General features: G+C 39.6%; 1 protein-coding gene across 6 annotated transcripts in view; it reads left to right on the forward strand.

The window, feature by feature from the left end:
* The window catches only part of TNFSF4 (TNF superfamily member 4), a 305,662-nt gene extending 278,607 nt beyond the window's left edge, over positions 1–27,055 (forward strand). For 2 of the 6 annotated variants that reach the window (XM_063710799.1, XM_063710795.1), the window contains exons 2-4: positions 3,418–3,579; positions 22,213–22,261; positions 23,922–27,055. In XM_063710799.1, coding sequence (XP_063566869.1) covers positions 3,418–3,579; positions 22,213–22,261; positions 23,922–24,271 — 561 coding nt within the window. In that variant the 3' untranslated portion in view covers positions 24,272–27,055. Of the gene's footprint in view, positions 1–2,461; positions 2,640–3,417; positions 3,580–4,801; positions 5,292–22,212; positions 22,262–23,921 lie in introns of those variants that run through there. The other 4 variants (XM_063710796.1, XM_063710798.1, XM_055365959.2 and 1 more) reach the window with 4 other exon arrangements.
* Positions 27,056–27,436: the final 381 nt, after the last annotated feature.

The raw sequence follows: 27,436 nt of genomic DNA on the forward strand, positions 1-27,436 counted from the left end.
GTCCAAAGTCCTTAACTTGTAACAAAAGTCCATTTACGACAGATTCTTCTGAGCCTCTTCTCCAGCAGCCACTCTCCTTCACCATCTTCCTCTTCAGCTGTAGTTCCCTGAACTGACACTGCACAAACAGGCTCCACTGCCCTCACTCCTGGCTCAACAGGCACTGCCCCTCCCCAGTGCCCCAGATGGCCAGACTGCTTCTCGTTTCTCCCAGATCAAGGAAGCTGTTCCTGTCCTAATTCCAGTGTAGATTAGCACCTGTCCCCCCGCACCCTTCCCTTCTGCACTGATACCTAGGACCCAGAACTTTCCAGGTTGTGGACATTCCGCTTTCCTGTCTGTGACCTCCTTGAGGACTAAAAATGTGTTTTGTTTGTGTCTTTTCCTCTAGTATTTGGCTCAGTCTTGTTGAATGGACAAATGAAAATCTGACTTAGAGATAAATGAAAAATGAAGATTTTTTTTATCACCAAAAAACCCCAAAACCAAAACCCAGACACCAAAAAATCCAAACAACAAACAACAAAACCCTCAAACCGAAGAAAAAAAAAAACCCAAATGTTTTTTGCTTCTTTCTGAACATGAGGTATCTTGTGAGTGGCCAAAGCCCTTTTCTTTTCCGTATTTTCTGTAGTCTTGAAATGGCTATTCATTTAGGAGGTTAATAGTCTACGGGAAGATAATTACTTTGGTTTATTTTACATCCTGTGGCTTTATTTTAAGGCTGATTTGTTCTGGTGTGCTTATGTATTTAATATTTGTGAGATACTTTAAGAAAAATTGCCATCAGGCTTGGTGGCTGATGCCTATAAACCCAGTGCTTTGGGAGGCCAAGGCAGGAGGATTGCTTGAGGCTAGGCGTTTGTAACCAGCCTGGGAAACATAGGGAGTCTCTACAAGAAATTTTAAAAGAAATTAGCCAGACCTGGTGTTGCGTGTCTATAGTCCTAGCTACTTGGGAGGCTGAGGCAGGAGGATCGCTCAAGCCCAGGATTTCCGGATTACAGTGAGCTATGATTGTGCTACTGTACTCCAGCCTGGGCAACAGAGTGAGACCCTGTCTCTAAAATAAATAAATAAATGCAAATGAAAAAAATTGCCCATAGATTTAGTAACGTATTTGACCCCTTTAAAAACAATTAAGCTTTATTTTTTGAAAAACGTTTTGAAGATGGAGGACTCTGCTTATGTGCCTGAGACTGAAAGGTCAGCAATGATAACTCTAATAGTGATTTCATTTGTTCAAATGCTAGACTAGCCCAGTGATGAACTTTGGAATGCCTAGATAGTCTATCAAAAATCTGTGCCTGTAACTTCCAGCCTGATGTGTGTGTGTGTGTGTGTGTGTATCTCTTCCCACAAAGAATGTGAAGAGCTGTGAAAACGTGTTCAATAAAAAAAAGAGACAATTAAGTGTAAAATATCACTTAAACATCAACAAAAATTACAACTAGGCAAAATATGGTAGTAGGACGACAAGAAAATAAAAATGAGAGGTGTGTCATCCAAGTGTTAGCCTAAATGTGGGTAGAGATGACTCTGTGCAAAGATTTTTCTTTCTTGGAGCCATGATATTAACACTGAGAAGAAATGCTGCTTAAGGCACAAGTATGTGCATGGTAAATGTTTATTTTTTTCATTCTTTTGACAGTAATTTAAAAATGTTATCTACGATTTTCAGCATGAATAGTTTTTACTACTTTTTCAGCTTATTTCTAGTTTCCAATAGTATTTATGGCTTTTTTTTTTTGCTGTGACTCTTAGTCATTTTTTGAAAATTGATGAGTAAATAGTTACTGATTTTAATACTCTTTTATGATGAACTATTACACAAGAATTGGGCTTTACACACTGATTTTTCCTTCAACTTTTTTCTCCACACCCTGTATGTAACACAAGCTTTGTTCAAGGGAATAACTATGACAAATATGTTTGGATACAACTTGATTTCTAGTTTTGGCTTGGAGTCTATGATATTGTGCCTTAGTTACCTTATCTTTCAGATAAAACTTAAATTTCTCAACACCAGTATGTTCTCCTAATGCAAGGCATAATTACTGTAGTGAAGGTATTAATTCATATTTTAATTGATTAATACTGTAGTCATAAATGTACTTTACATTTCCCACAAACTTTCTCTTTTAAGTATGCCTCATTTCCATTTTTTCTGTGAAGTGAAGTGGTATAACAACTCATACTGTCAATATCCAAAATATTTCTCCCTCCTTTCTTTACATATCTGTTGGCTGCCTTATGGGGAGCTGAGAGAGACATACTTGGCCACAAAGAGAGACTATTCCGTCTTAAACAGCTTTTCCCCAGCATCCTTATGTTGTCCAGTACAGTGCCAGCCTCATGTGATGTACTCAGTAAATATTTGCCAATTTGAACTTTACATTATAAGTAATTTTATCATTTATTTCATTTCATTGTTTATTTTAGTGGTAAAGGGTACCTGGTGTCTATTGATAGAATACTCTTACTTTCCAAGTTCAGAGGCCAGCCACGACCTCAAAGAAAGAAATAATCTTCAAGGCTTATTTACATCTATTCATTTGTTCATTCATGGAAAAATTATGTACGGGAAAAATGTGAAGTGGAAGGAAAGGAGACAAGGATACCCTTCTGCTTCTTTTCTGGTATGCAGAAAATTAATCATATAATTGTTTATTGAATTTGCCTCAAAGGGTTAAATGAGAGAAAGATTGCAAGTCCATCTAACACAGTGTCTGACACATAGTAAATGCTTCCAAAAGGTAGTTTATTTTTATGCAATAGACTACAACCAAGGATCTCTCCTTTACTTCTGCATGACCCAGTGTCCTATTTTCTTGTTTTGTCTTTTTCATTCAAGAATGATCTGTGTGTGCTTTCTTTCTGAATCTGTGAAAGGGGTTCAATGTTTAGTTACATAGTAAAGTGCAGATAAGAACCTTGGGCCAGCATTTCCCCTAAATCTTTTCTATGATTTAAGACACCTTGGGGAAGGGATATATGAGCTGCTACATTAACGGATGATGATTTTTATCTTTACCAAGTGACCCACAATTTGTTACTGGTGCAATAAGTTAAGAAAATAGCATACTTTTATGACTGTCATTTCACAGTCACTCAAATCAGAACTGGAATGTCACAAAAACAACTCCCTGTTAGCCCAGAGGAAAAAAAAAGAAAGAAAGTAAAGGGGAAATTCAGATTAGTCACAAAGAAGTTCCCCCGCCTGCCTGCAAAAGTTGCAGCGTTAAAACTGAGAGAGTCCGCTTTGCTCTTTCAATCGCCTTTTATCTCTGGCCCTGGGACCTTTGCCTATTTTCTGATTGATAGGCTTTGTTTTGTCTTTACCTCCTCCTTTCTGGGGAAAACTTCAGTTTTATCGCAGGTTCCCCTTTTCCATATCTTCATCTTCCCTCTACCCAGATTGTGAAGATGGAAAGGGTCCAACCCCTGGAAGAGAATGTGGGAAATGCAGCCAGGCCAAGATTCGAGAGGAACAAGCTATTGCTGGTGGCCTCTGTAATTCAGGGACTGGGGCTGCTCCTGTGCTTCACCTACATCTGCCTGCACTTCTCTGCTCTTCAGGTAAGATGCACCACTGGGCGCTGTTTTCCTACCAGCTCATGCTGATGGCAGCTGCAACAGCCGCAAACAGTCGCTTGGAAATAATCTTATGCCAAAAGTGTTCAGTTTTTTTTCCCTCTCCCCACAGCAATTGTAAAGTGTGGTTAAACGCCCTTCTGTCTCTCCTTTCCTTCCTTCTTTTCAGCAGTGGCAGTGGTAGGGCAGAGTGGAGGTGGGGCAGAGGCACAGCTTCTAGATCTTTTTCTTTTTCTTTGCAATGCAAGATTCCTTGTATCCCTTTATAAGCTGTCACTTTGAAGCTTTCAGTCACTGATATACCTGGTCTACCCATTGTGATAGTAATGTGTTTGATCAGGCAATTAATATTAAAAGGAAATAGGAAAGAGACCAGTTCCACTTTCCCATAATATTCATATACTCTATAGACCTGCAAGGTGATTTTCTTTGTAAAGAATGCTGAAGGTATCAATATTAATAGCAGAGCAATGTGTGCGTGCATGTGTGTGTGCCTATGTGCTCACTCATTCACCCCAATGATTTAATCAGATATTGTTTCTCACAATCTATCTCTTCCAGTGATAATTTAAAGACATCATTTCACCTTTTCCTACCTTATTAAATACATCATGTAGTAGGAGATTATCCTTCTAGAATTTTCCCCATATAGTTAAAATATTTCCATTTTTCTTTCACTTTATTCTTGTTCCACACTTCTCTCTTTTGCATTATTTTTTCTTATTCAGTAGTTCAGATATACAAACATTATTAGGTATTTAAGGATGTTCTTCACTGCAGAAGATGCCACTGGAGAAAAATAAATCTATACTCTCTTCGTGCTCCTTTGTTGAGCTAATCTGATAATCTTGTTTTCTAGGTGGTTGCTTTGGGTTAGAAATGTTTCTCCCTGATAAAGTTCAGGTAATACAAACTGATTTCTGATGGTCTTGTCTGAGATTAAGTACCTCCAATGAAACCAGAATGAGATGAGCAGTCTTGGCAAATGCCTGGGCTTGTTTCTGCCTACAGGAAATAGGGTTTTCAGTGCGTGGAGGCTGGTAAGAGTGTGTGTGGTTATGATCACTGTACCACAGGCAGTGCTTGTGTCTCCAAATTCCAGAAGTGTAGCTGGTGTCATGCTCAGGTCTGCAGACCAGTGAGCACAACAACACACTCATCCTCTCCTCATCACACCACATGGTTATGTCTTCTCACAGAACTCTTTGGGTGAAATTAAAGTAGGCGATTCAGGGAGAAGGTGTGGGGGAAGAGTAAGGTGTCCATGGCAGGATGCCCAAGACATCGACCGGATGCCCAAGACATCAACCGGAATTAGGCTCTTTTGAGAAGAAAACAAAGAGAGTAACCAAATATAGAACAGCTGAGTGCATTCACCAATCTGGGAGCCCTGAGAGTGCTTTTTCTAACAACCACAGTGTTACATATTTCCTGACACCATGGGATGATAAAACACAGGACACATGGCTCCATTCAAGGCTAACTGATTGCACAACGGCTCTGAGCAGGAGAGAGCAAAAGGTGAACCACAGTTGTACAGCTTGCTGGTGGTTGGGGTCACATTGGACTATCAATATCCAGGAGATGTTGAGAAAAAGAGGGGATCCTTTCCAACAAGTCATCCAGCAACTCTGGGACAGAAGGAAAGCTGTGGGAAGAAAAGCAGGGTGCTGGTTTCTAGGACACTAAACCTCATGGTGAGTGATCTCTAGGGGAGAATTAGCTTCTATAGTCCTGGCACAGAGATGGAAGCAAGACATAGGTGGTATATTTGAGTTGTTTGCTTAAGAAACATGCCCTGTCTACTCTGGAAATAGATTTCTTTTTTTTGCTCAGGTATTTGAAGTTCTTCACTTGATGTTAATTATAATTTTTTAATTTCTAATTAGCTAATGTAATTTCTTATATTGTTATAGGATCTGGGACAGCACAATGGGTCCTTACATTTAATCTTATATTTATTATTTAAACTTCATTATGAGAAGGATATCATAGATGGGTTGTGTGTGTTTTCCCTAGAATCTGATCGTTTACCAAATAATGTTGGTGGCAGTGATAGCAGCAGTGTGTGTGTGTGTTTGTGTGTGTGTGTGTTTGTGTGTGTTTGAGAGAGAGAGAAACAGAGCCAGAGAGATTGAGAGAGAACGTTGTAGAGCAGCTGTTGACAAAGAGACATAGACTAGTAGCCATTTAAAACTCATCTACAATACTGTTTGGAAGTTTGATTGAGGGATTGGCTGGTGGTGGTGGTGGTGGTGTTGGTAGTGATGATGCAAGTCAAACCTCTATTTTATAAGACATAATGTTACAGTGATGTGTATTGGAGGTGAAATAGAGCTGAAATGCTCACCATTTACCCAGTTAAATTGGACCTCTTCTATTGTGAGAGAAAGGTTTTTGGGAAATAATTATGATTTTCCCTTTTATTTCTTAGATTTAATTTTTTAGCCTTATAAAATAATTGCCTACATGAATGGCTCTGTAAATACAGATATAGCTACCAAGCTCCATTTGGTCATCAGCTTTCCTTTCAATCAAGTTTATTTAGTAGCCTCTGTTTTCTCATCACTGGGTTAGGTCTATCTACATGCATGAAATGCAGAATATTTTGTTTTTAAGATGCCAGAAAAAAAGTTAGACCCTACCCACTCCTCATCTAATTTACTTTCCTCTTTGGGCCTTGATTTTTATAATCTGTATTATAAGAAAGTAGGATCAGATGATCAATAAGATGTCTTCCAGCTCAATATCTTATGAGTATATAGTTTATATATTCATAGAATGGATATAAGGATTTGAGAAATGCAAAATGTGAGTTAGTGTATTTGTGTTTAAGCTTATGGATTTCCTGGCTCCTAAGAAGGGATTGAGGGGAATCAAATTTGCACATATATACTTTTCTATCCTTAAGTTATATATTCTGTACATATCTAAATAACCTATTCTGGATTAGCAAAACACACTGTTTAGAAAAGGGAAAGAAGTGAATGCCCTGTAAGAATATTCATGACATAAGGTATATAATTCAGTGCTTCTGTCACCAAAACCAATACACACTGTTTGGATATTACATTGGGACATCCACTTAAATTATCAGGCTTCCAGTCTTACCTGGAACTTCAGCTATGAAACAAAGGCAGAAAAAGCTGACCTATAAGGTGTGAGAAACCTCACTGAAACCATTGAAACTTGGCTCTTCCAAGATTCATATCACCTTTATCATCATGCTCAAAGACCTGAAGGCTTTTAGTGATTTTTTTCAGCAATTCCTACTTATCACTTTTTTTCAGTTCTTATCACTTTTTTTCAGCTGGGAACAACAGAAGTAGAGATACTTAGAAAGTGAGTTGACCAGTTCTGTATCAGTGAAAGCTGGAATTAGAATTCACAGTTTCTTAATGAAGTTTTGGGCTACAACTTGGACCTTTCTTTGTATCATTTAATAAGAGAAAGAGGAGTTTGCCTGAAAAAAATATTGTTTCAGATTAGCTTAATTTAAATGTCTGCATGTAATTTAGAAAGTTTTTAGAAGTTCTTTAATGATAGACCTGCAAATAAGATAATTTCAAAGGCATTTGAATTTGCTTTTCATAAGCAAATCTTTGAGAATTAAAAAATTAACATCTGAAGTTGACTTGGCTTGTCATAAGGCATTTTGAGGCTTCTAAAGGAGGTATTAAACATATAGAATCATTGAATTTGGGGGCAGGTATTAGATATAGTCTATTTACAGATAAGAAAACAGAAACCTAGAGAGGGTAGGTGAACCATTCATGACCACTTAGCTGGTTAATTCACCAGAACTCCTGATTCCTACACTATGGTTCTTCCTATTATCAATGAAACCATCCTTACACAGATTTTTTTCCGTTGAGTGTTTACTTGTGCTAGGTACCGTTTGAGGCATTGGCGATATAAACATCCATTGGAGAAGGTTTTTGAACTATTTACACTCACAGTCAAGAGGCAGGGTGGGGACAAAAGAGTGACATGCTCAAGGGACAATGGGAAGATGAGAGGAGGGAGGAGGGAGGGCTGCCTCAGCCTTCTGAGGAGTCAGGAAAACCTGCAGGAGGAGATAATGCTTCAGCTAATACTAAAAGGAGGAGGATAAATTATTTAAGCAGACAAGCGGATGGGAATTGGTGGGTAGGGGCAGAAGGCTTACTAGGCAGAACAGCAAGTTTTTCTGAATAGCTCAAGTTGAGTGTTCCTGTGGGAAAATGGTGGAGATGAAGCTGAAAAGCTGGGGAGGTGGGGAGCAGTTCACAAAGGATCTTGTGAATCATGCTAAAGGAACACGCTTCATTCTCTCCTACGCCAAAGGAAATACAGGAAAAATTACCAACATTGTTACCTCTCCAAATTTTGCTTCTCTTGTGTGGTCTGTATTTTGGCAAATATAGAAAGTGAGTCTAATCTGAACAGCACTAGGGGGCACCACAGTAAAAGTAACCATTCTCTTGTGTCTGAAGACAGCTTATCCTCTTTTCCTGAAGAGTTGATTAGAAAACTTCTCAGGCAGTCAAGTGCTCATCCACAAATAAGAGAATGAACAATATCAGGGGCAGTTAATATTATTCAGTATTTGCAGAGTGATGATATTTTCTAAATGAAGTGTTTAGATATATGTTTTGATCTGGGTATTCAAAATAGGACAGAATAATTTGGATGGGGATGATGCTGGAAAATATTGCACGTGTATGCACATATAGATCCAAATATACACACACAGAGGAGAGTTGGGAAACAAGCCGAAAGGCTCTAGGTATAGATCTAGGGATACAATCTCTCTGTTCCTCTTCTCTGACCTCAGCTGCTGAGTAGACCCAGCCTTGTTTAGGGGCTGGCCACCTTGGCCTTCCACTTCTTCTTCTTCTTCTTTTATATATATAGCAATTACTTCTCTCTCAAATGACAGCTTACCCCACTTCAGGGATTCTCCATTCATGGAAAACGAAAGTTAATCCTTTTGCATCATTTGAGTTAGAGGAGCTACATACAGTGTTGTTATTACTGTTTAATGAGGGAAAAATAACCCAGCTGAGTTGTAGGTGGAAAGGTTTATGTCTCCATAGTCACTAATGAAATACATGGTACAGTTGGATTGAAACTGAATTTTCTACCATCCTATGCTTTGTATATTTTGTTTGTAATCACCCATGCTTTTGATAACCAATCTTTTCAAACAAAGGAATTAAAACATTTGCTTATACAAAACTATAAAACATCATCTCAGATTTTGGAGGACTCATTGAAGTATAAAGGGAGTGCCCTGGGCCAGGAACCAGAATTTTGCAGTCCAGGCTTTTACCTCTTGACCCCAAGTAAATTTCTTGAAATTCCCTGGGCATCAGTTTAATCATTTCCAAGACTGGAATTTGGTTGTGGTGAGGATTAATTGATACACAGCTTTGTAAATGCTAAGATTATTATTATCATTATTCATGAACTTGCTTCCATTAACATACTGCTACTAAAATGTTGACTTTGTAGTATGTGTGTGCACACATACACACACACTGTAACTCAAATCTCAGAAAGCATATCATAGTTAATGTTAACCATAACTTCATGAACCTTGATTTCCCCAATGTAATTTTTAGGATTAAAAAATCCACCTTGGAAGAGTCCTATTATTTTTAAACATAGATTTCTAATTAAGATTTCATGGGTGCATTAGAGAACAAAAGAATGAAGGGGAGAATTTATGAGGTTATGAAGTGTGATTAGGTTCAGTGTCTGTTTGCACGTGGTTCAGAGATCTAAAATTACATACTCAGAGCACATGGCTTAGGCTATTTCCGTTTCTTCTTATTTTGATATATTTCATCCAGTTCTCCAATGACTTGGCTACCAAATAAGGCAGGAAATTAGATTTATAAGAGGCATATCATCTGGTTCACTAATCTAGAAACATTGGGAATATTACTGGAGTAACTAAAATTTTTTTTCAGTAGACCTTTCATTCTGAAATGCACCTTAATTTTTATAAGTTTGCCTAGCTTGATAACATGCAAATGCTATTTAAGAACACATACTTCTTGACAGAAAGATGGACAAACAAATCTGAACTTTAATTCGTCTTGTACTAATTTAATAAGAGCTTGTGGTTAGAGAGCCTTCATTCCCAAAGTACTATATTGTACAGGTGGGGAAGTGAGGGCTCCAGTGAGTTTAAGTGATGTAGCCTCAGGGCTGGGCTCCCCAGCGGCAGCCAGACCTTCATCCTAGAAAGCCAGTGAAACAGTGTCAAAGATCAAGATGGAATGACAATATTACAAAAATGATAAAGAACATCAAAACATGCATCAAAGGAAAGCATCTTAATGAGTTATAAAATAAGTCATAAAACATGTATTTTACAGTTTAGTAATGTAAAACATATTTTGAATTACTTGTGTGTTGGGTGATGACAATTTTTAGCTTCTAAGACCCCCATGCATATTAATCTGGCCCTGTATATGGTGCAATAAAACCTAAACTCAAACCATTTTTTAGAATGGACGGGTAGCAGGGAGGTTGAATGGTATTATTCAATGTACTACTTGCAGTAACAGTCCCTCATCTTTGCAGAGCTTTTTCCTACTTCTGACCTCATTTCTTCACTAAGACCTTGGAGAAAGATTGTGTGCAGTTTTACACTGAGGAAATATGAGGTATAGAGACTTGACTAGGTTTGCACAGAAAGGTCAGGGTTAGAAATTAAGACTCAGTCTAAATTCCAGTCCTATCTTCTGTTATGCCTGGCCACGAGGCCGTGAGTCTGAGCTTTAAGAATGTTGGCTAGCTGTTTTTAAAATTCATTTTCTTTTTTGGCATTAGTGTTTTTTGAACTAAAATTGGAGGAAGGATTTATGCCATCATAAAGGGAAGAAAGACTCTTTTTTAAAAAAGATTTAAATCTACTTACACAAATGTAGATAACATAATCAACAAAGCTTTAACAATCACATAATAACTTATGGATTATTTTTATAAAATGGTCAAAGCATTGTATGTATGATATATTTGTACAAGAGAAAGAGGACCTGAATTCTAGTACTAATTCAGTAATTTATTCTCTCCGAGTCTTACTTTCATCTGCATTTTTTTAAATGATAATGAGATTAAGCTATATAATCTCCCAAGGCCTTTCTAGTTCCATCAGACTGATTCAAAGAATTACTTAAGTGATAGTGTAATTTGCACACTCTATACAAATACCTATTCAACCATGAAGAAGTTTCTTAGGGCTATTGGAACAAATTACTACAAACTGGGTAAATTATAACTACAGAAATTTAGTCTCTCACAGTACCGGAGAACAGAAATGTGAAATCCAGATGTCGTCGGAAGGCCACGCTCCTCTGAAGGCTCTAGAGAAGCATCCTTCCTTGCTTCTTTCTAGCTTCTAGTGGCTCCCAGCAATCCTCAGTGTTGTTTGACTTGTAGCTGTATTGCTCCAAGCTCTGCCTCTGTATTCACATGGCCTTCTTTCAAATGTGTATCTTGTGTGTCTTCTCCTTCTCTTCAAGGACACCAGTCATGTTAGATTTAGGGCCCACCCTAATCCAGTTGACTGCATGTTAACTAATTACATCTATCTACAAAGACCCTATTTCCAAATAAAGTCACATTCTGAGGTTCCACATGGACATGAAGTTTGAAGGGACACTATTCAAGCCGCTATAAAGCACTTATTCATTAACTTATTCAGCATTGTTTATGGAGCATCAGTTACCTGTCAGGCACTGAGGACACAAAGGTGAGTGAAATAGACGTGGTCCTCCCTGCCCTCCCAAAGTTTGCAACCCAGTAGGAAAACAAGGCAGTTAAACAAGCAATAGCATATGATAAGCACTGGATAACCAAGGAGGGTACGGTTCTTCAGTAAGAAGTTTCACAGAAAGCTACCTACCAGCTTTAATACCTAGTATCTTGATTGGGATTATAAAGTGAGCATACTTGTTTTTTGCATTAGGTACTTGGTTTCACTTCCATTAATTAACAGGAAGGGTTTAGTTTAAAATGACATGGTCATCATTGTCACCACCATAATCCTCATTCCACTGCTATTCTGTGATGATGTTACCATTCGCCAGTCTCAGTTTGTATCAGAGCACAGGTTGAGGATTATTTAGCCTTCCACAGATGAGGTGAAGAGCTTCACTGCATGCACAACACTAGGGATCATCTTTTTTTAACTTTTATTTTAGGTTCAGGGGTACATGTGCAAGCTTGTTGTACAGGTAAACTGTGTGTCATAGGGGTTTGGGGTACAGATTGTTTCATCACTGGGGTAATAAGCATAGTACAGGAATAATCTTTTCTTTTTGTTTGTTTGTTTTTTGAGATGGAGTCTTGCTCTGTCACCCAGGCTGGAGTGCAGTGGCACGATCTCGGCTCACTGCAAGCTCCGCCTCCTGCGTTCACGCCATTGTAGTACAGGAATAATCTTAGTTGCTCATTTACTATCGGAGGGAGCCACTTGGGGAAAAAGAGTCCTGCTGCTTTTGTTACAGCAGAGGGGTCTATTGTGTTGAAAGTGATCTTCTGTTCAGAAGGTCTTCTTATCACACAATCCTTTGAAATCTATCTCGCTTTTGAATATTGTGATTTGCCTAATCTTTGAAATGGAAATTTTTCATTAGACACTTTATTCCAATAATCTAAATTGAGTTTAGACATTGAAATGAGAATATTAGAAGTGGAGGAAGGAAAAGAACATTTTCTGGTCCGGGAGAAGAACTCAGGTGTGCCTAGTCCCAGTGCAATGTCTTGTTCAGTCTACCAGGTTGCCTTCTCAAGACAATATTCCCTCCTTGTTACATAGCAAATTGGATAAGGGAATGAGTGATTTCAAATAAAGAGACTGACTGCAGTAATTCTGCTACTGTCTTTGTATTCAAGGATGAATGGGCCAATTTCTTTTTTTTTTCTTCTCTACATTGAACTTTTATTATGACAATATGCAACTGGTAATGTGCACCGTGACCGAAAAGAGTTCTCATATAATTTGATTTGGTACTGGCATAAGAATAGACAGATCAACGTTTGGAATTTAGAATCCAAAACGAAAGCTGCACATTTATGGTCAATTGATTTTCTTTTCTTTTTTTTTTTCTTTAACTTTTATTTTAAGTTCCAGGGTACATGTGCAGGATGTGCAGGTTTGTTACATAGGTAAATGTGTGCCATGGTGGCTTGCTGCACAGATCAAACCATCACGTAGGTGTTAAGCTCAGCATCCATTAGTTATTTTTCCTGATGCTCTCCCTCCCCTTGCCCCTGCAACAGGTGTCAGTGTGTGTTGTTCTCCCACATGTCCATGTGTTCTCATTGTTCAGCTCCCACTTATAAGTGAGAACATGCGGTGTTTTTCTGTTCCTGTGTTAGTTTGCTGAGGATAATGGCTTCTAGATCCATCCATGTCCCTGCCAAGGACATGATCTTGTTCCTTTTGATGGCTGCACAGTATTCCATTCCATGGTGTATATGTACCACATTTTCTTTCTCCAGTCTATCACTGATGGGCATTTGGGTTGATTCCATGTCTTTGTTATTGTGAATAGTGCTGCAATGAACATATGCGTGCATGTATCTTTATAATAGAATGATTTATATTCCTTTGGGTATATACCCAGTAATGGGGTTGCTGGGTCAAATGGTGTTTCTGCTTTTAGATCTTTGGGGAATTGCCACACTGTCCTCTACAATGGTTGAACTAATTTACATTCCCACCAACAGTGTAAAAGTGTTCCTTTTTCTCTCCAACCTCACCAGCATCTGTTGCTTCTTGACTTTTTAATAATGGCCATTCTGACTAGAATAGGCCAATTTCTAAAACCTTGAGCAATGTATAGTGTTGACTAGAGCCAGTGTTAGATATTACATGATCTTGTAGCTGATGAAGGTCCAGGGATGTCCTGAGGGGCTAAGTTCCACCTTAGTTCAACATTTATTTACTAAGTGCCATTATGTTTGAGACATGGTAGGAGGTATGGCAAGGCAGTGGGTACCTTGTAAGCCTACCCTTCCAGTTGCTTAGAGACTAAGCTGATCTGAGGATATTATAGTAGAGACTTACCAATCATTGAGATGGGGAGAGGAGTTCTCAGAGTTCTCAGAAATGTTTTAGTAAATCCCTCTGTCAGTGTACTTTGAGTGCTTCCTCAGTTGTATGTGGGAATGGAAACCAAGATACAAGAAAATCTTCCCTCTGACGATATGAAGAGTTGGTGCATTAGGTCAATCACATAGATTTCATGTCACATGGATACTTTTGGTTGATTTGATTGTTTACCTAAATATAGGACATTTCTCTTGGGAATCTGTCAGTTGCTAATTGTATTAGGGAAAATAAAACCACAGTTCATGCTCTCTCTGAAACAGAGAGGAGAGAGGCTTCTCTGCGGGAAAACTCATAGCCATTACTTAGTAGACTCGATGAGAAGAGTGGAAGTGGTTAGAGAGAGAGGTGGCTATGAGGATATCACACAGGATATATAGTGGGGAGGAAGGTGGAGGTTAAGAGAGAGATGACTGGGAAAATATGCTGGCAGAGATGGTAAGGGTTTGGCATGGAGGAAGAGAAGGCTTTGGATGGCAGTTAAAATGGCTTTTCTTTGTGTTCATTAAGTCCCAATAAACTCGTTATCCAACAAGGTTTTCAAAGCCACGCATCTTTGTCTCTAAGAAATGTAACTTTTGGGATAAGTCTTTCTGAATATGGGAAACTCCTTCACCAAATAATCAGTTTTTCCCATTTTTCCTACTCCTCTCTCTAAGTGGAATTCTGAACTTCCGTGATCAGAAGTCAGGGCTCATCTTTTTGTAAGGGGGCTGCTTCCACTGAGAATAGACCATGTCTGTCAGACGAGGATCTGTCCTCTCAGTCTACTGTGGTGGCTAAGAGTGAAAAATTCTCCCTTTCTCTTCTGAGGCCCCTTGAGACACACCCTGAGAGCTTGTGAGGTCATGCTTTCATGATCTCTCAGATCTCCACTGGTTGGCATGAAGCCCAAGGTGCGGGGAGGAGAGGTTCACGTCCAGTGGCAGTGGTTTGGTGAACTGGGGAGTCCCCACCCCAGATGTGTTTCCCTCTACTAGCCCGCTACTACCACCCTCTACTAGCCCATGTCCTACTGCTGCCCACCACCAAGGCCTTGACATTGTGGCCTTGTACCAAGCAAGGAATGGCAAGGCCGGTATAGTGAGTGCAGAGCCCACTTCCTGGTTTCATGCTTGGTGAGTATCATTTGCTCCTGCCACAGATACCCTTCACCAGGACAAATGTCAAATGGGTTTAAGGTCGACAGCCCCATGCCACATCCTAGTGAGTCAGAATTAGAGGTACACACTCTCCAAAGATGAGCTCTTGAAAGAAGTGTCACTTTCTTGGGAACACAGCACAGGCTGCTGAATAAATGCCAGATATCAGACACTTTCCACCTTTGTTCTTGGACAGCCCAGTGCTAAAAGCACTGAAGGAGGCCAAGAAAGAACCTAATTCTGACTCTTCTTTGCTACACCTGCATGGGGAGCCTACTTTGTACTTGTCCATGGGCCTGCAGTTCCTTGCCAGGACAGTTTTACCTAATCAGAGCCGAGCTAATAATTCTGGCAACCTGAACTACATAGGCAACCCTGCAACATTGGTTGAGGAGCTCTTTCTAGAGCAGGATTTCTGGATATTTTGATGTATATCTGTGTATTTTGACAACTATTCAAAAATTAATATTTAATCTTATTCAGTATTGATGATGAAAACAATTCAAGTTAATTTAGGACCCTCAGATAAATGCTTTTTTTTGGTGTTATTTACTCTTATGATAGTGTAGGATAAAGAGAAGGGATGTTATCATGAACTTGGGATTCAACTGAACTCAAATGAATAAATATTTATTCCCGACCAAGTTCTTAGCGGCACTAATTTTTATTTCCCTATCTGTAAAATATGGGTAGTTATTCTTTCTACATCACAATGTTATTTTGAGCAGCAAATGGGATAATACATTTGAAACAGTGCATGGCATATTGTAAGTGCTCAATAAGGTTTTATTTATTCTTTGCTTTTTTTTTTTTTTTTTTTTGAGACAAGTTCTCTCTTATGCAGTGGCATGATTGTGGCTCCCTGCAGCCTCAATCTCCTGGGCTCAAGTGATCCTCCCACCTTAGCTTCCCACGCAGTTGGGACCACAGAGGTGTACCACCATGTCCAGCTATTTTTTTTATTATTTTTAATTTTTTTGTAGAAATAGGGTTTCACCATGTTGTCCAGGCTGGTCTTGGACTCCTGAGTGCAAGCGATCGGCCTGCTTTGACCTCCCAAAGTGCTGGGATTACAGGTGTGAGCCACCGCACCAGGCCCTTTTTCTTGAATGCACAAAGGATGGCCTCATTTCTAGACTTTTCTTCCAACTATTAATAATTATAGAATGTCTTTTGCTCATCCAGGTCTTCTCTGTCTTTCAAGGCCTAAGTCCAGGTCTTTCCTCCTTGTGCTGTCAAAGCCTACAGTGATTTTTCTGTTCTTTGAAACCTTATGACTTACATTGCCTGTAGGTATTTACTAAAGGTTTTATGTACAGGGACTATTTTCCCAACTGGCATAGAAGTTCATCAAAAGTAAGGATTGTATGTTCTATCTCCTTGTGTTCCAAGAGTTGAGTGTAATAACTGCTGCATAGCAAGTACTCAATAATTGCTGATGTTATTTTTAACCAAACTACCAAATAATATGACAACCATATTATTCATTCAACTACTGAATAACACTTACAGCAGAGAAAAAATTTCTTGAGCACCAGCTTTTGGACAGGCATGCTTTTTGCACAGGGTGTGGTTGAAGATAAATTCTCTGGATTTAGACTTTTGGAAGTTCATAGTTAACAGCAGTGATTTTTAAATCTGAACCTTGGTTACTTGTAAAAATGAAGATTCCTTGATCTACCCAGACCTTTTGAATTAGAGTCTTTGTGAATAATCTGACCATCTGCACTTAAAACAACAACAACAACATATTTTGATGGTGATTTTAATGCACATTTAGAGTTTAAGAACCACTGGGCTGGTAACCTTCCTGTTGCATTATCAGCTGCTGCCAGACATGACGCTTGTACATTACATTATTCAGTCATTTGGTCAAAGAGCCCATATTTGCCAAGTGGGTACTTGATTGTTCCTATTTTTTTTCTTTTTTTGCTTCACTTATGGGAGCCCTGAAACCCAAGAGGGAAGCCTGGAGTGTGGGCTCTCCCTCTTCTTTCTCATGATGAGGTCATTGCCAATCATCTGTACGGCAACTTCTTCTTTTCTCTAAGCTTGCTATTAAAGTGGACATAAGGAATGGAATATTAAAATCTTCATAGAATTTTTTTCTTACTTCAAATTCGCGTGGGAGAAAAATAGTACTTGTGTGGTATAATAAAAATTATACTGAAATTGAAGGGCATGCATCAAATCTCTTCACTTCTGTGAGCCTTAATTTCTTCATATGCAAAATATAATGTTCAACTAAAATATGACTTCTTTTGCATTTTTTTCATGCTTCTAAGACCATTACATTCAAAATTCACGGCTATACTTCAATTCTGGCATGGATACTTAGGAGCATTTGCATTTCATCCTTGAGTATGGTGTGGACTCTTCAGACCTTCCAGATTGAAGAAGCTTTATTCTATAGACTGTGCTTAGATGGAAGCCCCCTGGCCCTTTGATATTTTCTATTTTCTTTGAGTATGTGGAGAAGATCTGGGGATTTTGCTTTTCTTGATATACAAAACACTAAGTCTATGTGTGGGGGTAGACCAAATGTCTTCTGATTGTTTTCTGTCAACCTTTCTCATGAAACCCAAATTCTTTTGTATTGTTTCTCTGAGGTACAGGGAGTCAGAGCACTGATATGATAACTTTGTTAGTCTTTGTTTTTTTCTTTAATCCGTTCCTTCATTCTGTTGTCATATAGTTTCTATAGTATTATGTAGAATAAATTATGAACATGACATGGATATTGTTTTCCATGTGCATCCAAGAATAATTGCTGATGTTTATTAACTTCTTGCAATGTTCCATGACAGGTCCTGATCACTGACATATATTATTTCATTCAAACTTTACAACTCTCTGATATACAGATTTTTACTATCTCCATTTTACAGATTAAGGAACAAAATCAGCAAGATAAATGCAATTTTCCCAAGGTCACACAGCTAAGTAGTCTTGAGTAGAGGAGCAATTTTCCCAAGGTCACACAACTAAGTAGTCTTGAGTAGAGGAGATAAGACTTGTATTCACTGGCAGTATAATTAGTCAATAGAGTGTTTTTTTAATGTTGGGGTTAACTGTACATTCTGTGGGTTTTGACAAGTGTATATAATGACATGTATTCACCATTACAGAATCATACAGGATGCTTTCACTACCCTAAAAATACCCTGTGCTCTACCAGTTTATTCCTCTCCCATTCCTAACCCCTGGCACCCACTGATCTTTTTAATCTCCATAGTTTTGCTTTTTCCAGAATGTCATATAGTTAGATCATTCAGTATATACCATTTTCAGATTGGCTTCTCTTGTATAATAATATGCATTTAAGATTCCTCCATGTCTTTTCATAGCTTGATAGTTCATTTCTTTTTAGTGCTGCATAATATTCCATTGTATGGTTGTATCAGTTTATTTATCCATTCACCTACTGAAGGACGTTTTGGCTGCTTCCAAGTTTTGACAATTATGAACAAAGCTGCTATAAACATCTTTGTGAATGAGTGACTTTAAATACTTGTATGGGAATACAGAAACTGAAACTCAAGGATTTGATTTAGGCCTTGAAGATGGTAAGATTTTAATGGGCAGAGACAGATGGAGGGACATGCTGGAGGCAGTGGTGTGATCTTGGCTCACTGCAACCTCTGTCTCCTGGGTTCAAGCGATTCTCGTGCTTCAGCCTCCCCAGTGGCTAAGATTACAGGTGCATACCACCACGCCTTGCTAATTTTTGTATTTTTTGTAGAGACAGGCTTTTGCCATGTTGGCCAGGCTGGTCTCAAACTCCTGATCTCATGTGATCTGCCTGCCTCGGCCTCCCAAAGTGCTGGGATTACAAGCGTCAGCCACTGCATCCAGCCTACATTTTTAAAATGCTTACCATGTACCATGTGCTGGCAAACTGCTGGATGCTTTAAGTTATCCTATCTAAACTTGGTGTTCATCTTCTGGAAAGTTCCGCTCACAGTATTATGTCTTATTTTCACATGTATAAAGGCTAAAGCGAAGAAATGCTATAACTTTTCCAAATTCAAAGAACCAGAGAAGTCACAGTTTGAACTAAATCTGACTCCAAAGTCTATGCTCTTTGTGACATCCTACCAGGCTGCCTACCCAAGTGCAAGGAGATCAGAACAAATAGTTGGCTGGATCATTAGACACAGAAAGGATATATGTGGCAATAAAGCTTGACAATGAGGTTGGAGCCAGGCTCTTCAGAGCTTTGACTTGGGCACTGTGGGGGTGTCTCTGGGCACTGGGGTAGTCAGCATGAGGTCATCAGGTATGGAGGATGAGGGGGAAGATGGTTGGAAGGCCAACAAACAAGAAGAAGGACCATCTTTTTCTATTTCACAACATTGCCTAAACTTGATGTTAGTAAAAGACTTCTGAGGATATGCAAACTTCTACCCCTATGTGACCTTCAGGAGAAGGAACAGGATGCCTGAGTCTGGAGTTCCAGTAGATCAGCTTCCTCCAGGTTGATCTACTGGAAGTCTAGACTCCAACACGGAGGAAGTCACATGTGCTTTACTCACTCACTGCCTGTCAGCATCATGGTCCCAGAGAATGTCTGTTTGGTCACTGCCACCCTTACTTCATCAGGGCACTTCAAAAAGTTGGAACATTCCTTAAGTTGCAGGATATTTTTGGAGATCTTTGCAAAGTCAGTCAAAATAATCGAATCACAAGGGCTTTTAGATCAGGGAGTGAAAGTAAATTTGGGAATGAGGAAGCTTTATGTTTTTTTCTCTTTTATTAAATTAAACTTAAAGTCACAACTTTTAAAATCTAAATCATGGAAAGCTAGTGCTGAAAGGAATGCCCCTGATCTTCTAGTGACTTTTAAAGATGAGAAACTGCCATCTAAGGAGATTATGAAACTTGCTTAAGTTGGCACAGTGCCTGCCTGCCTGGCATTAGCACTCTGTCACTGCACGCTGAGGCCTGTGCTGTTTGTGCCACTCCACAGAGGGCTTCTTTCTGACTTTAGCACGTGGCAATTCATGCTGGCACTAACTAGCCCAGAGAGCAGTGGAAACATTTATTTACCCAGGAAACTATGGTCATAGGGTCATTTGCCTTCTGACAGGTTTTCTTCCAGAGCATTGCCCTTAACACGAAGGGCACTAATTAGCTATCACACCACGAAGAGTACAGAGAAGGGGGAGAGCTAAAGACTCCTGCTTCTACCCAAGTCAGTGCCTCTCTCCATGTGCTCAGCACATTGAACTCATATTGTTCCTGCAGCCCAGTCCCTGGCAGGGCTCAGAATGACTCTCCATTCTTCCTATGCTGCCTGTTGGTTTTAGCTAGTAAGGCTTGTGATTATACTTGTAATAGAAGTAGGGAATTCCTCGTCTGTGTGGGCAGGTGCCAGTGGAATATGCTTGACTGAAGCTACCAGTGTGCCAGGAGAGTGGGAAACAGGAATTCCCCTACCCAGGCATAAAAACAAATCCGTCTTCACATTTTTGATTAGGACGTCATGCCAAAATAAGCTTGTGGGAAGAGCTGTTGTTCTTGGCAGGCATAATAGGCTTTTATTTTTTTGAGATGGAGTCTCCCTATGTCCCTCAGGATGGAGCGTAGTGGGGCGATCTTGGCCCCCTCCCAGGTTTCAGTGAGTCTCCTGCCTCAACCTCCCAAGTAGCTGGGATTACAGGCATGTGCCACCATGCCTGGATAATTTTTTTTTTTTTTTTTTAAGCAGAGATGGGGTTTCACCATGTTGGCCAGGCTGATCTCGAACTCCTGACCTCAGCTGATCTGCCCGCCTCAGGCTCCCAAAGTGCTGGGATTACAGGCGTGAGCCACCGTGCCCAGCAGACATTTTTTTCTACTTTCTTTTTTAGTAGATAAGACAAATAAATGGCACAAAACTTTTTAAAAAATTAGACCATGAAAAGTAGAGGTCAATCCTACTCCTGACCTCAGGCTTCCAATTTTTTTCTCCAGGGACAGTATTTGCAACTAGTGTCTTGTGTATTCTTTCAGATACATTAATGTATTGTATATTCTTTCAATGCCCATACAGGTGTTATTATTATTATTTAACACAAATGGCATTTATGTATAATTCTGCACCCCCCCCAACTTTTTTTTACTTAAGAGATCTCGGAGTTGGTTCCATATTGAGCTTCTTTGTTCTTTTAACCACAAAAGTACTGTAAAAGTTTTATCTATCAGGTTTCCTGTCTTCGCTGTTTTACTTCTCTTTTAGCAATTGAGTACTGACTTAATTCAAGTTAGGTTTTTTAAGCCGTTGAAGAGAAAGATCCAATGTTTAAAAAAGCTACACCAAATATATTGAGCTCTGTAGGATTGGGACAGTTTTTATTGCCTTTGTCCCCTAAAAATAGGATGCTTTTACTCCTGCATTAAAGTGAAAGACCAGACATGCAGGAAGCTTCCAGAATTCCCTCCCAGTGCATTCTGGGAGTCTGTGGCCATGATGGATTGATTGAACACGGCATTCTCCATGAGGGAATCTCTATGACTGAATAGGTTTCTTAACAATATGACTATAGTGCTACGTTATCCAAAATGGGAAATTGGGGCACAGTGAGACAAAACAGTATACCAAAGAAGAGTTTGGCAGAAATGCAGACAGATCTCAGACGCTTGCATGAAGGAGCACAATAGTCCTAATTTATCTTAAGAGATGTTATGGAAAAGCAAGGGGGCAGGTGGAAGTCTAGGTCCAATCTTCATAGAAAAAGTCAGGGCCGGGCATGGCGGCTCATGCCTGTAATCCCAGCACTTTGGGAGGCTGGGTGAGAGGATTGCTTGAGGTCAAGAGTTTGAGACCAGCCTGGGCAATATGGCAAAACCCCATCTCTACCCCCTCAAAAACCCCAAAAAACAAAAATTAGTCAGGTGTGGTGGTGCGTGCCTATAGTCCCAGCTACTCAGGAGGCTGAGGTGGGGGGATCACTGAGCCCATGGAGGTGGAGCCTGGGTGAGAGGATTGCTTGGGGTCAAGAGTTTGAGACCAGCCTGGGCAATATGGCAAAACCCCATCTCTGCCCCCTCAAAAACCCCAAAAAACAAAAATTAATCAGGTGTGGTGGTGCGTGCTTATAGTCCCAGCTACTCAGGAGGCTGAGGTGGGGGGATCACTGAGCCCAGGGAGGTGGAGGCTGCAGGGAGCCGTGATTGTGTCACTGCACTCCAGCCTGGGTGTCAGAGTGAGACCCTGACTCAAAACAACAACAACAACAACAAAAAAAAAAAGTCAAGTCTTCTGTTGTTTTTGTTTTCTCTACAGGCTACTGCATTTCTGCTTCACTGTTCCATTAAATATGACTTGCGAATTTCATTTGTTCATGTTTTTTTCCTAAGAATATATCTTTCTTCCTCCCTCAGGTATCACATCGGTATCCTCGAATTCAAAGTATCAAAGTACAATTTACCGGTAAGTATTGTCAAAAGTTTAATTGATTAGTATTTTTGAAAGAATCTTCTCTTCAGTCTCTTAATTTCCTCTAGAACACAAGATCTCTTCTTTTCCTGAGGGAAGGAATTAAATTCCAATTAAATCCCAGAATTGTTGTAGCCTGCATATTATTTTCATTAGGGATACAGATGTATAAAGAGAAAAGGGGATTAATTATTCATCAAATATATGCTTGTCTCTGTACTAATCACTTTATGTTCCTCATTTAATCCTCCAAGGAACCTTCTGGGTAGAAATTATTTCCATTTCTTAGTTAGGGAAACTAAGGCTTTACTTCTTACAAGTCTGTCTGACTGTAAGACCCATTATTGCCTGCTAATTGTATTCTGGGGCAAGAGTTTACCTTAATGAAAGTTGGGGGAAGCCCTTGATAGAATAAAAACTTCGACTCCGGAGAGAGGATTGTTTGGGTCCATGATTAGTGCTAGCACAACCCCTAGTGGTTTCCACACGAATATTCATTTTTTAGTTAAGTTCTCCTGAGCCTGAGGGAAGGAAAGTATTTCTTGCCCTCCATAAGTGGTCCCTTTTTCAGTTCAAAAGTATGTCCCTCTGGACTGGTACAAAGCAAGAATTACTGAATTGTGGCTAGTGGTGGGGACCTATTCTTTTGCCTAACAAAGGAACATGGGCCAGAACAGTGTGTGCCCAAGATTTGGTTACTTGGCTATTCAGGATGATTTTAATGCTAATAAGGAAATAAAAGAAGTTCAGGCTTTTTGGCTTGCACTTGGGATGGCCCTGCACAAAACAACCAAGTCTATCACTGACTCCTACTCCACTTCCTCCTTTTCTTTCTCCTGTGGCAGTGACTCTTCCCAAAGTACCTTCTGGGAAAAACTAGCAATAGGAGGTAGAGAAGAGAAGCAAGTACATGCCCTTGAGCTCTTCCACCTGCAGCTTTGAGAGCCCACCCTGAATCCACAGATATGGTGTGCACAATTGTATTATTAAACTTAAGTGACCGCTAACAAAGCCCACTAGTAACTGCTGTGGATAGGTCCAATGCCTGGGGCATGTGGAAAATTTGCATTTCATGGTCAGATGACAGAAAGGCAAGAGTTGAAAACAATTGCTTTGAGTCAAGCTTCAGAGTATGGGTAGTGTGCAGGGCTAAGGCATGGGGCATCACTGCCACCCTTTGCCCATAGTTCATCCACTGAGCAAGAAAGGAGGCACTGAAGTTGCCAATCCATCCTTGTTCTGAAAAATTGGGGAAACCCTGAAACCACCTGTCCTGCTATAGGTGCTTTGTGACAATTTCTGTAATCTCTCAGCTCCTGAATCTCAGCCCCATCTGAGACTCTGTTGGCCACTAGTGTTAGCATTGCCTCTTCTTCCATTCCACAGGTAAAGCAGTTTCCACCCTGCAGGTAGAAACACAGTGCTCTCTTGCTTTTACTCCTTTCTTTTTCTTTCTTTTTTTTTTGTTTGAGACAGAGTCTTGCTCTGTTACCCAGGCTGGAGTGCAGTGGCGGGATCTTGGCTCACTGCTTTTACTCTTTTCAAATTCTCTCCCTATCACTTTCTCTTCATCTGATTCCAGATGTATTGGAAGGTTGTTACACAATTCTATGCTTAGGAATTAATTAAACAAATTTTCCCCTATCCTCCCTAGAATATAAGAAGGAGAAAGGTTTCATCCTCACTTCCCAAAAGGAGGATGAAATCATGAAGGTGCAGAACAACTCAGTCATCATCAACTGTGATGGGTTTTATCTCATCTCCCTGAAGGGCTACTTCTCCCAGGAAGTCAACATTAGCCTTCATTACCAGAAGGATGAGGAGCCCCTCTTCCAACTGAAGAAGGTCAGGTCTGTCAACTCCTTGATGGTGGCCTCTCTGACTTACAAAGACAAAGTCTACTTGAATGTGACCACTGACAATACCTCCCTGGATGACTTCCATGTGAATGGCGGAGAACTGATTCTTATCCATCAAAATCCTGGTGAATTCTGCGTCCTTTGAGGGGCTGATGGCAATATCTAAAACCAGGCACCAGCATGAACACCAAGCTGGGGGTGGACAGGGCATGGATTCTTCATTGCAAGTGAAGGAGCCTCTCAGCTCAGCCACGTGGGATGTGACAAGAAGCAGATCCTGGCCCTCCCGCCCCCACCCCTCAGGGATATTTAAAACTTATTTTATGTACCAGTTAATCTTATTTATCCTTATATTTTCTAAATTGCCTAGCCGTCACACCCCAAGATTGCCTTGAGCCTACTAGGCACCTTTGTGAGAAAGAAAAAATAGATGCCTCTTCTTCAAGATGCATTGTTTCTATTGGTCAGGCAATTGTCATAATAAACTTACGTCATTGAAAACGGTACCTGACTACCATTTGCTGGCAATTTGACATGTGTTTGGCATTATCAAAATGAAGAGGAGCAAGGAGTGAAGGAGTGGGGTTATGAATCTGCCAAAGGTGGTATGAACCAACCCCTGGAAGCCAAAGCGGCCTCTCCAAGGTTAAATTGATTGCAGTTTGCATATTGCCTAAATTTAAACTTTCTCATTTGGTGGGGGTTCAAAAGAAGAATCAGCTTGTGAAAAATCAGGACTTGAAGAGAGCCGTCTAAGAAATATCACGTGCTTTTTTTCTTTACCATTTTGCTTTCCCAGCCTCCAAACATAGTTAATAGAAATTTCCCTTCAAAGAACTGTCTGGGTATGTGATGCTTTGAAAAATCTAATCAGTGACTTAAGAGAGATTTTCTTGTATATAGGGAGAGTGAGATAACTTATTGTGAAGGGTTAGCTTTACTGTACAGGATAGCAGGGAACTGGACATCTCAGGGTAAAAGTCAGTACGGATTTTAATAGCCTGGGGAGGAAAACACATTCTTTGCCACAGACAGGCAAAGCAACACATGCTCATCCTCCTGCCTATGCTGAGATACACACTCAGCTCCATGTCTTGTACACACATACACATTGCTGGTTTCAAGAAATGAGGTGATCCTATTATCAAATTCAATTTGATGTCAAATAGCACTAAGAAGTTATTGTGCCTTATGAAAAATAATGATCTCTGTCTAGAAATACCATAGACCATATATAGTCTCACATTGATAATTGAAACTAGAAGGGTCTATAATCAGCCTATGCCAGGGCTTCAGTGGAATAGTATCCCCTTATGTTTAGTTGAAATGTCCCCTTAACTTGATATAATGTGTTATGCTTATGGTGCTGTGGACAATCTGATTTTTCATGTCAACTTTCCAGATGATTTGTAACTTCTCTGTGCCAAACCTTTTATAAACATAAATTTTTGAGATATGTATTTTAAAATTGTAGCACATGTTTCCCTGACATTTTAAGTAGAGGATACAACATCACAAAATCTTTCTGGATTATTCTGTGTTATCAAGGAATTGTACTGTGCTACAATTATCTCTAGAATCTCCAGAAAGGTGGAGGGCTGTTCGCCCTTACACTAAATGGTCTCAGTTGGATTTTTTTTTCCTGTTTTCTATTTCCTCTTAAGTACATCTTCAACTATATTCCCATCCCTCTATTTGAATCTGTTATGAAGGAAGGTAAATAAAAATGCTAAATAGAAGAAATTGTAGGTAAGGTAAGAGGAATCAAGTTCTGAGTGGCTGCCAAGGCACTCACAGAATCATAATCATGGCTAAATATTTATGGAGGGCCTACTGTGGACCAGGCACTGGGCTAAATACTTACATTTACAATAATCATTCTGAGACAGATATTCAATGATATCTGGCTTCACTACTCAGAAGATTGTGTGTGTGTGTGTGTGTGTGTGTGTGTGTGTGTATTTCACTTTTTGTTATTGACCATGTTCTGCAAAATTGCAGTTACTCAGTGAGTGATATCCGAAAAAGTAAACGTTTATGACTATAGGTAATATTTAAGAAAATGCATGGTTCGTTTTTAAGTTTGGAATTTTTATCTATATTTCTCACAGATGTGCAGTGCACATGCAGGCCTAAGTATATGTTGTGTGTGTTGTTTGTCTTTGATGTCATGGTCCCCTCTCTTAGGTGCTCACTCGCTTTGGGTGCACCTGGCCTGCTCTTCCCATGTTGGCCTCTGCAACCACACAGGGATATTTCTGCTATGCACCAGCCTCACTCCACCTTCCTTCCATCAAAAATATGTGTTTGTGTCTCAGTCCTTGTAAGTCATGTCCTTCACAGGGAGAATTAACCCTTCTATATACATGGCAGAGTTTTGTGGAAAAAGAATTGAATGAAAAGTCAAGAGATCAGAATTTTAAATTTGACTTAGCCACTAACTAGCCACGTAACCTTGGGAAAGTCATTTCCCATTTCTGGGTCTTGCTTTTCTTTCTGTTAAATGAGAGGAATGTTAAATATCTAACAGTTTAGAATCTTATGCTTACAGTGTTATCTGTGAATGCACATATTAAATGTCTATGTTCTTGTTGCTATGAGTCAAGGAGTGTAACCTTCTCCTTTACTATGTTGAATGTATTTTTTTCTGGACAAGCTTACATCTTCCTCAGCCACCTTTGTGAGTCCTTCAAGAGCAGTTATCAATTGTTACTTAGATATTTTCTATTTAGAGAATGCTTAAGGGATTCCAATCCCGTTCCAAATCATAATTTGTTCTTAATTATACTGGGCAGGTCCCCTATTTTAAGCCATAATTTTGTATTTAGTGCTTTCCTGGCTCTCAGAGAGTATTAATATTGATATTAATAATATAGTTAATAGTAATATTGCTATTTACATGGAAACAAATAAAAGATCTCAGAATTCACTACTGGTGAGAGTGTTGGAGTGTTCATTTATCCTTGTCTTCTCCATGTTCTGAGTAGCTCATCCTCTGAAGAGGGGAGGACGGGGCAAGCTTTCCGGTTTCCTACTTGCCTCCAGTTTTAGCCATCAAAGACACATCTGAGGGATGGTTGAGGTGGCAAAGCCCATCTTTGCTTTTGAAAAGATGCTCACTGGAAGTCCTTAGAGTCCCTCTTCATGGTTCAAGAGACTGATTTAAATAGAGTTCTACCATGTACTGTTTTTCCTTTCCTCAGAACCTTATTTCTAACCCTGGATGATTTCTTATGTCCCCTCTCCTTAGTAGTAATTACATCTGCTGTCTCAATAAAAGGTCACAACTATTTATGGGTTTGTGTAGCAT

The sequence above is a fragment of the Gorilla gorilla genome, chromosome 1, assembly GCF_029281585.2.
Source record: "Gorilla gorilla gorilla isolate KB3781 chromosome 1, NHGRI_mGorGor1-v2.1_pri, whole genome shotgun sequence".
NCBI classification, from domain to species: domain Eukaryota; kingdom Metazoa; phylum Chordata; class Mammalia; order Primates; family Hominidae; genus Gorilla; species Gorilla gorilla.